This window comes from Lytechinus pictus, chromosome 2 (genome assembly GCF_037042905.1).
Source record: "Lytechinus pictus isolate F3 Inbred chromosome 2, Lp3.0, whole genome shotgun sequence".
NCBI lineage: Eukaryota > Metazoa > Echinodermata > Echinoidea > Temnopleuroida > Toxopneustidae > Lytechinus > Lytechinus pictus.
Window position 1 is genome coordinate 49,177,179 of NC_087246.1, and position 14,227 is coordinate 49,191,405.

At 36.5% G+C, this 14,227-nt stretch overlaps 1 protein-coding gene across 1 annotated transcript in view; it reads left to right on the forward strand.

Annotated features, from left to right (window-relative positions):
* The first annotated feature begins 911 nt into the window (after positions 1-911).
* The window catches only part of LOC129254103 (enoyl-CoA delta isomerase 2-like), a 31,326-nt gene continuing 18,010 nt past the window's right edge, over positions 912-14,227 (forward strand). Inside the window, exons 1-5 of the mRNA XM_064095020.1 lie at positions 912-1,260; positions 6,100-6,256; positions 9,763-9,861; positions 10,895-11,080; positions 12,979-13,051. Coding sequence (XP_063951090.1) covers positions 1,190-1,260; positions 6,100-6,256; positions 9,763-9,861; positions 10,895-11,080; positions 12,979-13,051 — 586 coding nt within the window. The 5' untranslated portion in view covers positions 912-1,189. The remainder of the gene's footprint in view (positions 1,261-6,099; positions 6,257-9,762; positions 9,862-10,894; positions 11,081-12,978; positions 13,052-14,227) is intronic.

Sequence of the window (14,227 nt, forward strand, 5' to 3'; positions counted from 1 at the left end):
AGTTGAAATTTACTCCTCAATATACGAAAACACACAGAGTATATAGGGGTGTGGGCTACTAAAACTAAAGCACTAGCCCCTTGTTTTTCTTTACAAATTGAAAGAAGGGAAACCCCCCCTACACACACCCAAAATATATTTCAGGAGCAATCTTCCAATTGTATTTTATAAAGAGGACTTTTAGTTGAAATTTACTCCTCAATATACGAAAACACATAGAGTATATAGGGGTGTGGGCTACTAAAATTAAAGCACTAGCCAGTTGTTTTTCTTTACAAATTGAAAGAAGGGAAACCCCCCTACACACACCCAAAATAAATTTCAGGAGCAATCTTCCAATTGTATTTTATAAAGAGGACTTTTAGTTGAAATTTACTCCTCAATATACGAAAAAACATAGAGTATATAGGGGTGTGGGCTACTAAAATTAAAGCACTAGCCCGTTGTTTTTCTTTACAAATCGAAAGAAGGGAAACCCCCCTACACACACCCAAAATAAATTTCAGGAGCAATCTTCCAATTGTATTTCATAAAGAGGACTTTTAGTTGAAATTTACTCCTCAATATACGAAAACACATAGAGTATATAGGGGTGTGGGCTACTAAAATTTAAGCACTAGCCCGTTGTTTTTCTTTACAAATTGAAAGAAGGGAAACCCCACCTGACCCCGTTTGTTTGATTTGTACAAGAATGCACGCTTCTCTTCCTGCGCAAAATCCTGTATCTGATCTATCTTACATCGCGATATTGTTGGCTGGAACTGTTGGCTGGCTTGCTGTTGGCTAGCTTATTGTTGGCTGACTCTACTCCGGCCCCACTAGCTAGGGGCCACATAACCGGGGGTGGGGCATGCAAACTGGGGCTTCAGGCTTCAGCCCCTCAGCCTCCACTATTTTTTTTTTCAAAAAGCGCGTGTACAATTAAAAATGTAAAAATGGTCATGTATTGTCAGCTAGCCTCCCCCCCAAAAAAAAATGTTCGGCGGCCTCTTTAACGCGATTTCGGCTCGACCTCCCCCGCCCCCAGTCATTATGCGCATACGGTATATACCATACCGGTAATTTTTTTTTAATTCAGCTTTCCATGCATGGAATTAAAAGCAGTTCTTGAAAATACCGGATCGGTACACCGGCGCGGCCGCGCCGTATCACGTATACGGGGGCGCCGGGCGGCACAACCAACACCAAGATGTCTGCGCTCTTTGGCTTCAGGTGGTGTGGATCAAGGTCACAGATATTGTTTAATATCTATGGGAAAAGGTAGACCTTTTAAATTATTAAGTAATAATTGTTTAATGTACTGCGATATCCGAGAAATATGAACAGATTAATGTTATTTCAACTACCTTTTATATGTAAGGCTTTAGCAAGTCACGAAACGTTCGCGGTACCGCCCTACCGGCACCGTGCATCGATGGCAGCCGATAGGATCCCGTGGGTTGGCCCATGGCTACTTGAAGCCCCGGGGACGATCGTCACTTATAAAAAAACACACTTGCTCTCTGGAACTGCCCTGTCTGTGACTGGTGAGTCTATGCAAACATACTACCTACTAGTAGTAAGTATAATATTGGTTAACCCATTGCACAGCTGTACAAGGTATAGACTAGTCTTGAGTTGAGGACTAGCCAGGGGAGCGTTTCATGAAAAATTGAAGGGACTTTGTCCGACAAGTTCTGTTTTATCCGACAATTACCATAGTAACAGTACCTCTCAGCCAATCAGAATCAAGGAAAGATGTCAGATCTGACAACTTGTCAGACAAAAATGTTGATGAAACGAGCGGCTCCCCAGGAGGCTTCTAGAGAGTAAAAATCATTTACTAACGTAAGGTTACTCTCATACGAAGCCAGGTCTTCCTTCCAATACTTTTGCGTGTACCACCAAAAAACCTGAAACTTTCGCCCCCGAGATTTCTACTTTCTTTCTAAAAGATCTAGCCCTAAATCATGTACATGGGATACAACTTCATTTCCGACATTTCTACGCCATGGATTTTATTTCTAGACAAGAATTAATTCATCAAAAAAAATATCATGAATAGACGGAAGAGACTTGCCCGATGTTTACGCCGCCATCTTGTTTTCTATTGTTCTTCACCCACGATACGGACGCTTGCGTCGCGTAACGTTGGGGAAGAACAATAGAAAACAAGATGGCGGCGTAAACATCGGGCAAGTCTCTTCCGTCTATTCATGATATTTTCCTCATTTTTTTGATGAATTCTTGTCTAGAAATAAAATCCATGGCGTAGAAATGTCGGAAATGAAGTTGTATCCCATGTACATGATTTAGGGCTAGATCTTTTAGAAAGAAAGTAGAAATCTCGGGGGCGAAAGTTTCAGGTTTTTTGGTGGTACACACAAAAGTATAGGAAGGAAGACCTGGCTTTGTATGAGACTTGAGAGTAACCTTACGTTAGTAAATGATTTTTACTCTCTAGAAGCCTCCTGGCTATTGAGGACGCCATGATGATGACTTTTATTAAAATCCTGACATATACTTCATCATTGGCGTCTTGAATCGCCTCTCAGTCATACTGATCTAAAGGAGAACCATGTAAACACAGATGGATTTCCCTAGGAAATCCATCTTTTAAGACAAAAATCACGTAAAGTTTATGAATTTTATTGATTTTTACACCTTCCTACGCTTAATGCGTAGGAAGGTTTTAAAAAAAGTTAGATAAAAATGTTTAAAAATGAAGGTTTCTTACCTAACTGATGCCCCGTAGACCCCTCGATCCACATGTAAACAACGCAAATACAATAGCGTCGACCCTTGAACCGCTTATGTATGACGTACTTCCGATTAGCAATGCCGTTTTGAAGAACAATTTTTAGATAAAAATTATTATTTCACAAATACTAAAATTTATTAAGTGATTATAAATAATTATTAGTATTATACTAATTATTTATCTTTTATGCATTGTAACGTGAGAAGTCTTAAGAAGAATATTGATAAGCTCCATTCATGTGTAACAAATATAAATACTAATTTCTCTGTTATAGCGATAAGCGAAACGTTGAAAGATAATGAAAATAAATTTATTACCAGTGTTCAGTTTAAATGGTTATAATTTTGTGAACAAAGGAAGGAAAGATCGAACCAGTGGTGGTGTTGGTTTTTTCATAAAAGATACATTGAATTATAAAATATGTACTGACTTACATTTATTTGTTAACGAAGTTGAAACATTATTTATTGAACTGAAGTTTAATAGACAATGTTATTGTGGGTATTATTTATAGACCACCATCTCAGTCAGTACTTCCTTCTAAGAATATATCGAGCCATAGACCAAAAGCTTTGGTCTCTGTAATGTTGGTTGTTCAGCTGAACTCCGTTGGCTTCACTCACCAAATACAGAGACCGAAGTTCTAGCGCGATCTGTACAGGGGACTCAATGACAATGGCCATATGTTTATGTGTATTAAGTTCGGATAAAACAGGGCAGTGAAGTTGCGCGACAGCCGAGGTAAGTCACTGTTTTTGTTCCTTTTAACTTGATTTTCTCTGTTTTTTGGCAATTAATGCCAAGAGGGAATATTAATTTGCATTTCGGTTGCGTTAATTTTCAAAAGTTTGATTCATTAAAGACAAAAATTGAAGAGCCCCGATGGGGGGATTTTGCATTGTAAGTCCCCTAATGAGGGCTGCACGATAGCGAGTCGTCTGTGTATGAGGAGAAATTTAAAAAATAAAAAAATGTTTAAAAACTCGAAACAGATGGCTGCTAGCTGTCTAATCGAGCCAATGCTTTTTCAAATTGTTAATGAAAACCAACCCTGTTACATAATTGGAGATTTTAACATTGATCATTTTCTACACGATTCGTTACAGTCATCTGAACTTCTACAAAGCAAGATGATACAAGATTCCACTTCCTACCTATGTTACACCATGGATATAGCTCCATGGTTACACAGACACAATGTCCATAAAACATGGGATTGGCGAACTGAAAACATAATAGCTCCATGCTGAAAATACGCTTATTGTGGAATTAGTACATATATGATAGACAAACTTACATTTTTATCTTACAGCTTTGATTGGAATAGAAAATATTTGAAATAAATTATGTTTCATTCAGTACTATGACAAACCAAATGAGGTCTTGTATCTGCCTGTGTTTCATTTGGAATTTGTTCACACATTTAAAGGACAAGTCCACCCCAATGAAAATTTTATTTGAATAAAAAGAGAAAAATCCAACTAGCATAACACTGAAAATTTCATCAAAAACAGATGTAAAATAAGAAAGTTATGACATTTTAAAGTTTTCGCATAATTTCACAAAACAGTTCTATGCACATCGTGGTCGGTATGCAAATGAGGGGACTGATGACATCACTCACTATTTCTTTTGTATTTCATTTTATGAAATATGATTTATTCCCATTTTCTCCTCATTGTCCTTGAAACAAAGTTTCATTCCTCCCTGAACATGTGGGATGACCATCGCCTTAACACTTTATGGTTCAGTCAAGTTGTTCCTATTGTCAAATCTGTAAATATTGAAATATTCTATATTTCAAACAATAAAAAACAAAAGAAATAGTGAGGGACATCATCGACTCTCATTTGCAAGTCATTGAGTTGTGCATATAACTTTTGTAAAAAATAAGCGAAACTTTAAAATGTCCTTACTTTTTAGTTTACATCTGATTTTGATGAAATTTTCCGCATTATGCTAGTTTGAATTTTCTTTATTCATTCAAATCAACATTTTTCTGAGGTGGACTTGACCTTTAGATTACATTGCTAAGTGTTTTTCTATGATTTCAAGTATTTCCTTATTACCTATTACCTATGCAGTATACATGCAAGAAACTGTAAGCCATATGCAGACTATTTTCTTTTGAAATATAAGTTGATTCCTTGCACTGACAATAACAAGCCCACTCTATATTTAACAATTTTTTATATGGATATGAAGTTCATTTATAAACACACATGTAGGTATTGTTTGTGTAAACTAATACAATGAAAAGCATTAGGTGTATGTTCACATTCATATTTCCAATAAACGAGCATGTTTCATACTGTGATTAATCAATGTTTTTATTAGAATTCAGCCTATATATTTGATGCAGGAATAAAGATTACCATTGGGAAAAAAACAACACATTTGATTTGCTGATACAAAGTAGTTTATGTTCCATGTTCCTCAAATAATATTTTATTAAGTAAAGTTAACATGTTGATTACTATTATGCTGCATCTTAATAATGTGTTCAGCTAAAAAATAAGGGATATACAGAGAAATGTCATTTCGGGTCAGAAAAAGACATGATTGAAAAAAAAGTCTGTGTAATGTAGGTATTCTATGGTGTCTGTTTTGTCATGTTGAATAAAAGTGGGCAAATGAATGTGCACAATTCTAGATTTCTAGTGGTAATTCGTTAAAGAGTTTGTTCCAGAAACCAGAGGAAACGAAGTCTGAATCCCCCCCCCCCCAATGTCACAATTTTTTACCCAACACCATGGATTTTATTTTGTGCATGCCTGGTATTTAATGGCCTCCTGACCCCATGATCCTGTGTGAATCCGACATAGACTCATGGGAACTCAGGCCCCAATCTTCTCTTTATTATGAGGAATAATATCAAGGTAAAAAAAGGTCTGACATGAGATCTACCTTGCTTCTTTTCTCAGTATTCATGAAAACTTGATCCATCAATTCAGAGTAAGTAAGCAAGATATCGCAGTTGTGCCAAAAGTCGGATAGTGCAGTTCTTTGAACTTGAAATAAACCAATTTATAGTTTCCTGCTTTAAGAATTGGCAGTGTTGCAATGGTCTGGATCTGTATGTACATGTATACAGTGCAGGACCATTTTGGTATAACATACCGAATGAGAGAGAGAGAGAGGGCTTATGAAGACTAGCAGTACTGAAGCTGCCTTGGAGGTTGCGACCGTCTGGTAAGTTGTGATGGTGTCTGAAAGGTGGTTCCAGTCCACTGTACTTTGAAGAAAGAAATATTTCTTTAATTGATCTGTGTTGAATGTCTCAACTGCAAAACAATTTCTATGATCTTGGACTTCTTGGTGTGCAATAAAAAAAATATCATTTCGATTATACTTCTCAGGTTGCAGGCACCGGTGTCGAAGAGGCTGATCCATAAAACTGCAGGTGTCTTATCGGTTTCAGACTCTGAGTTCACAGCAGCTCAGGATAGATTGAACTCATTGAAAGAAGACCCGGGTAACGAAGTGAAGCTTCAGATATATGCCCTATTCAAACAGGTGATTTACACACAATCTTATAGTTTTACTGAGTACTCTTCCGCAAATGAGAATCGGAAGGCACTTAAAAGAGGCAAAACTAGTTATTTGTAGAAGCTGATACAATATAGAAAGTTGTAGTTTCTTGTACTATTTGTGTTTTTTTTTCTTCAAATATCAAATAAGGGATAGAGCCTCGTCAATCTGGTGCAGCACAGTGGCTGCCGGGTCCACGATCAATTGGGCAAAGCAAATTTTTTTAGTATTTCATTTCATGTCTATATGTATTTCAAACAATAAAATATAGATTTTCATTTTTAATATGGATGGGATTTTCAAAGTACTGAATGATGAGGAGGGTAGCAATGTAGCAAGTTTGAAAATTTATAACCAGAAGTATGCAGATGATTCTTTAATTTTTGCCAATGAAAGGAAAATTTGCAGTCTTTGAGGAAAAAACCAATATGTTAGAATTAAGTCAACAAGGGTGTTATTCTGATAGCCATGGTTTAGTTAAATCTGGGTTTCTGACCACACATTTATGGAGTTCCAGTTGTCAGCTTATTCACCAATTAAGAATTATTCTAATCCCGTTGCAAATAGTTGTTCAAAAATGATTATTTTTTTATTTAATTTTTTTTTTTGTAATATTAAAAAAAAAAAAATTGGTACATAATAAGTTCCACTAATATGGAAGTAGTATTGTGAAGTCAGCATTCCATACAAACGTGGTTTTAAAGTCTAGTTTAGACTGGAGTTAAACCTATGTCTAATTATCAGAATAACACCCCAAGTGTTCTTGAAATTAAAAGAGAGATCTTCACAAAAATTTAGATGCATTGTGTTGTTAGAATATAAATTTTGAGCTAAGATGTAGAATTTGGAATTGCTATTGCAACTAGTCTTGGAGACTCTGCAAAGAAAGAAAATGAAAATTAGATATGTATGTAATGTGGTGTGGGTGATAAAGAAGTCCTGAACATTGCAAACAATGAGAGAAAAAAATCCCACCGTGCAAAAGGGAAATGTGTGTACTCTGGGCATGTGATAAAGAAAGGAAAAAGAAGGCAACAAAAGAGCTTGTTTGAAAGTTAGTAGGAGGTGAAATTCATATCCCCTACCCACCTACTGTATCACCCCCCACACCCCCCCCCCCCAAAAAAAAAAGAATGTGGCAAAGTGATGACTGATGACAGTGTTATCTAAATAATGTAGACAAAACAAGATATAGCTAGGATTATGAGATGGTTTCCCAACAAATATTGATCAAATTTAAAGACAAAGTTGACAGCAAACCACTTGCGTAGTCTGATGATGTCGAATGATATGAAGAAAAAATTATAGAGAGATTTGCAAGGTTACATGAATCAAGGCAGTATAGGTGCATTATGCATTGCAGTTTCTTACAAAGGTTCCATTTTATTTTCAATTTTTGTCTCGGCTACGTAGCAGAGCAAGACTATAACTTTCCGACGGAGGTGGCGTCGTCAACTTTGAAATCTTAACCAAGGTTAAGGTTTTGAAGTGTCATTACAACTTAAATATATGGAACTAGTTCATGAAACTAAGACATAAGGGTAATCAAGTATTACTTAATATCCTACCTAGGTTTCAGGTCACGTGACCAAGGTCAAAGGTCATTTAGGGTCAATGAACTTAGACCATGTTGGGGGAATCAGTATCAAAATCTTAACCAAGGTTAAGTTTTTGAAATGTCTTCATAACTTAGAAAGTATTTGGATCTAGTTCATGAAACTTGGACATAAGGGCAGTCAAGTATCCCTGAACATCCTGTGCAAGATTCAGGTCACATGACCAAGGTCAAAGGTCATTTAGGGTCAGTGAACTTTGGTAATGTTGGGGGTATTTGTGGAATTGTCATCATAACTTTAAAAATGTATGGATCTAGTTCATGAAACTTGGACATATAGTCATAAGAGCAACCGTGTATCCCTGAATATCCTGTGCATGTTTCAGGTCACATGACCAAGATCAAAGGTAAAGGTCAATGAACTTTGGCCATGTTGGTGGTATTTGTTGAATTGGCATCATAACTTAAAAGGGTTATGGATCTAGTTCATAAGATAAATAAGGGTAATCAAGTATGAATTATTGTTTTGCACATGTCTTAGGTCACATGATCCGAAAAGATCCAAAAGCGTGTATGTCGTATCATCCTGAGAGATCAATATGTCTCCTATAAACATGCTTTGAATAGACTTGGCATCAGTCGCCTGTTCGAGCATCACGAACAGTTGCTGCTTACCTTTGCCAAGGGTTTGTTTACCTCCCCGAGGCATCGAGATTTCCTTCCGCTCCTGCGCAGTGGAGTGTCCTCTTGGTGTCTACGTTATTCTCACCACTTGGATACCCCTCTGTGCAGGACGGCCCGTTACCGTTCGTCGACAATACCATCTGCGATAGACTACTCAACGCAAACCTTTGATACTTTTGAAATTTATGTTGTCTGGACAATGAAATTTAATAAAGCTTTCCACTCTATATTTTTTTGTTTTAACTTTTTATTCCTCTCTCCATAATGTTTTTATATTTGTGCAATAATTGACACGTATGTAATGTCACAATATCAATCACTTTAATAATTTATCCAGTCATTTGAAAATATATTCTGTTAAACATTAAGTGCAATTTCATTACTCCGAAATAAGACTTACACTCTTTAATTAGTTAATTGTTTTGGAAGAAGTACTAGTAATACAATAATGATTTTATCTGCAAGATAAGAATCATATTTACATACTGAGACATTTTCTTATTGTGTTTGATTATACTGTACTTAAGTTAATTATTACCCTGTATTCAATCCTGTTTATCTGTAAATTAATTTGCAATATTTCAAAATTGTTCAAATATTTATTAATCAATTTCCCTTTAACATTGACACTTTGCTGCACACTGAAATTTACTGTTTATTTTGATATTATTTTAACTCGAAGTATAGATATTAATTCTGTTTTATCTACACAACAGATTTACTTTATTTAAATTTCAATCACTTGACCTTTGCTTCAACTACGCCACTCATTTTCTGCTTTTTTTCATTGTTGTTCATTTAGCCCTATTTGTTTGTTTCTGTATTTTGATTTCAAACATAATAGTAGAAATTCAATTTATGTTTTATCTCTCACCATTGTATAATTATACTAACTCTGTTGATTTTTTGCTTGTAAATTCAACATTTTCAGCCTGCGAGCTGCCTGTTTGATATATTTTTTTCAATAAACCGTACCAATTTAATTCAATGATCATGGTCATTTTGAGTCAATGGGCATAGTATTTTATCATCATATGTTTGTTTTGTGAATAATTATTTAATAGCTGTTTTCAAAGTCAGCACTGCTGCTATATTGAATCCCGTAATGCAGGCGAGACTGCCAGAGGCGTTCCACTTTATTTTTTATAATATAAGTAAGATTTCAGTTGATTGCAGAATTGTATATTGCACAGCTGCATTCATTGACATAGGTAAAGGACTGCATGTATAATGACAGATATGTATTTTGCAGGCAACTACTGGCAAGTGCAACATCTCTAAACCAGGAGCTTTCAACATTGTCGCGAAGGCTAAGTGGACTGCTTGGGATTCTTTAGGCGATATGTCACAGGTAAGTTGATTCATTGATGATCAATCTCTACTGTGTTTTTTGACAACTTTTAGATTCAAAACATGGTAGTATATGTGAGCCGTAACTGGAGGACTTGTTTATGAGAAAATGTAAAGCTTAGCGATATTAAAGTAAGGAAGATTTATGGATACATCTTTTTGTTAGCGATCCTGGAATGACCCCCCCCCCCTCCATGACGATTAAAACAAACTAATAAATGGTTAATTCAAAATTAGTCAGTTTTTGAAATTTCACATGTTTGTTGTCATACCAATATTGTGAGTGTGGAAGTTAAGTATCATAGGACCAATCACCATGAAATTATCATGGGATCAAAGTAGAAGTGAACAAGCTTAGTTTGGTATAGACATGGACAGTATAGAGTACCAAGGTGATGACGTCACAAATTTTTTTTTTTTGCATTTCAGCATTTTTTTATACCATACCTTGGCAGGGCTTGATGAAAACACCCATTACCAAAGTTTGGTGGCAAGCGGTCCTTGGGGGTGTTAAAAATGACCTCATGAATTCATAATTTAATCAATCAATGTATTGTCCTGGTTCCTAACTTTTAGAACCAGGCCAATAATACATTGATTTCCATGGGGCCAATTATGTTTTCATATAAGGCTCCCATGGACTGATTCCCACCAAATTTGGGTTGTGGAGGTATTTACCCGTGCTCTACCAAAAAATGGTTTAAAAAACACTGATGTGCAAAAAGTGAAAATTTATGAGTCACACTTTTATACTCTAAGGGATTATATATATGCCTAACACAATTGATGACAATGGTCACGATTTGTATTCTAAATTCCTGAGGAAAAAGAAGTGGGTGTCACTATTGAAATAATAGGATTTTACATATATCAGGCACGTTCTCATGGTGCCATTTTCACCCAAGAATCCAGACATCATTTTCTTGTCAATCCCTCAAAACCTTCCTGCATTTCAGTCAGAGTGTCAGAGAAATTTAATTTGGAAAGCCATGCTTATAATTATTCGTATGGGTTCTCCTTTTCCTCCTTGTTAGGACCAGGCGAAAGAGAAATATGTTGGCATCGTCAAGGATCTCGCAGGACAGGAAGGAGGTGAAGCAGAGGTGGCCTCGACATCAGAAGGAGCTCTGTCTTTCACTGGACTCAAGTATACAGTGGAGAATGGGGTTGCAACCATTACTCTCAACAGACCTAACAAGAAGAATGCTGTAACCACCGAGGTAAGAGCAGTCATTTATTGATCGAGTGGATGGTTTTATGCCTAAAGGATAAGAACGCCTGGGACCCGTTTCATAAAGAGTTGCAACTGTTATGACTTTGCCATTATGGCAACTACCAATGAAACCTTGATTCTGATTGGCTGCTGAGCTCTGTTACCATGGTAGTTGCCATTATGGCAAAGTTACAATAGTTGTAAGTCCTTTATAAAATGGGCCCCAGATGCACTTGTAGGGACTGTGATTTTCCGTTTCAAAAAATTGCCTTTTCCGTTTCAGAAAATCTCAAATTCCGTTTTAGCATGTCAGAAAACAGAAATTCTGTTTCCCATAGACTTTGTGTACATAAAAAAAGAGAATTTTGTTTACCCATTGAATAGCAATATCACACTCGCGCTGGTCAAAATTTGTATCTGCCACTGTACCAGCACCGCAATAGAATCCGTTCTAATCGGATCTATGTGGGTACACAAAATATTTTGACAAACATATCTAACATAAATACGTCCTCACCTTTCGAATTAATAGCATTATTTTCATTATAAATGAAATTTCATCGATGATTTGGGGGGTTTTTGACATCGTTTCCAGCAGTCAGCGAGTTTCGCCTATCCGCCATTTTGGATTTCAAGACCCTGATATTGTGCTGTTACATCTTCGAACGTAGAGGGCAGCAACACACGACCGTGTTGTTGAAATCAAGCATGTGCATGTTTTCAATAAGCCCAATACAACCCCGCCGGGGCCGTCGCTGGGTACGGGCAGCGAGTGGTTCGATCGAGTGTGATGAAGTCGAGTGCAGTCACGATTTGTGAATTGTCATGATTGTAGCGAAGTGAGATCGTGTTTTCTGGGGTTTTGTGGCTATTTAATATTAATATTTTGTTAAGATTTTAAGTAATTTCTGTTGCTGTTCTGTGTATTTTGAGGAAAAATATGTTTTCTGTGATTTTCCGTTTGAAATGCCACTTTCCGTTTCAAAATGCCCTTTCCGTGATTTCCGTCCGTTTTCCGCGATCTCGGAAAATCACTGTCCCTACACTTGTTAGTATTTGTCCATTGTGGGGCAACCATTACTCTCAATAGAGCTAACAAGAAGAATGTTATAACCACCGAGGTAAGAGCAGTCATTTGTTTGTAGAGTAGATGGTTTATCATAAAGAGTTACAACTGTTATGACTTTGCCATTATGGCAACTACCGATGAAACCTTGATTCTGATTGGCTGCTGAGCCCTGATACCATGGTAGTTGCCATTATGGCAAAGTTACAATAGTTGTAAGTCCTTTATGAAACGGGCCCCAGATGCACTTGTTAGTATTTGTCCATTGTGGGGCATTTAAAGGAGAATTATTGTATATCCTGAGATATAAAGAGTACCAACATTTTGGTGATTACCTTTAATTAAGTGAACCTTGATTGATTTCACTGTAGCACCTGTCTTCCATATACCATAGGCCGAGCTATCTTGGCCTTGGGGTCGATGGGAATCAAGAATAACATGATTTGTCGTCAAGTTTATTTTGTTGCTTTATGAAATAAAATTAGCTCTATCCACTGCAACATTTTTAATATGATATCACAAAAATATCCAAATTCTGATAAAATGTCAATGAATGGATGATATTATTTTGTCCAATTATATATGGCCTTGATTTTGTAACAGTTGAGGTTTTGATTAAGACAAGAAATATGCTTTGAAATGGAATAAAACCCAGACTTTATCCCTATTACCCTAATCCAATTCCAATTCATCAAGATCCAAGCGAATCACCATGATTTCATGTACTGCCACCTTGTTATAAAACTACAGAAACGTGATTGCCACATGGGATAAATTACTTTTTCATGTGATTACTCTTTTTGTGATATCCCACTCATTCTTACTTTGTATTTGTCAAGATGTATTCAGAATGGGTAACTGCTCTTGATACAGCCGGAGCAGATGACAGCGTGGTCTTGGCTCTAATTACAGGTTTGTTGAAAAAATGTTCCGTATTACAGATTGTATGTTCTCATATCAAAACAGAATTGAGGCTTGGTTCTTAAAAAAAAACAATGAATAAAAAGTGTTAAAACAAATTAAAAAGAATTTCTGTATATAAACAAGAATATCAATAGTAAGTGAATGCTCTACCACATACAGTTTATTCAGCAATGTATGTTTTTTTAAAGGTATGTTTGTCTGATGATGAGTTGGTCACATATAATGATTCTGCCAGCAGGACTAAGGGTAATTTAGCCCTCAAATGTCCAAAATTGCCCCTAAAAATTACGATCCAATGTGAAAGATAAGGAAATCATTATCATTCAGCTCTCATGGAGCAGTTCTGCTGCATCCCGATTAGCTAGGTCTCGAGTTTCTAGCCCTCATGAAAAAAAAAACCAGAGTTTAGAAATCGTCACGAATCATCCAAAGTTGGCTGTTTCTTTGCTAAAGTATCGTCTGTGTCCGGGAGTCATGGAGCATGCTTACATTCGGCTCTTTGGCCGAATTCACAAAGGTAGTTTTGAAAACCCACAGTTGAGTCCATGGTTTATGCAGATTTCCTGTATAAATTACGCTTATTTTACCGCGTATGTTAAAAAGTGTCCAATGCTGATGCTCGCTTTTGTCACAGTGTGCCAAATTGACGCCTGTTGCCGTGGTTATCCACGCTTTTTCATTCATAAGTCCATTGTTTGAAGAGTGGACACATTACTTAAAACAGTGGACTCATGAATAAAATAGCGAATCTAACCATGGTAACAGGCGTCAATTTGGCGCACTGTGACAAAAGCGTGCATCAGCATTGGACATTTTTTATACACCCGCCCGATACACGCTAAATTAAGCGTAATTTATACAGGAAATCTACATAAACCATGGATTCAACCGTGGGTTTTCAAAACCACCTTTGTGAATTCGGGCCTTTATGTCTTCAAAAGTGTGTGATGGTTGTTGGTATGAAGGAATTATCCCAAAATCAGAAGTGTACTTTATCCAAATTAATATGCTTCATAATGCCCATTTATCCATCTTTTTGTCTCAAACTTTGGATGAAACCCAAGTGCCATGAAATAACCAAATAACTGTAGGTTCATGATAAGATTTTGAACTTGTTTTGTTTTGATGTTTTTTCTCCATCAGAAGTAGATGGATAATTCATAT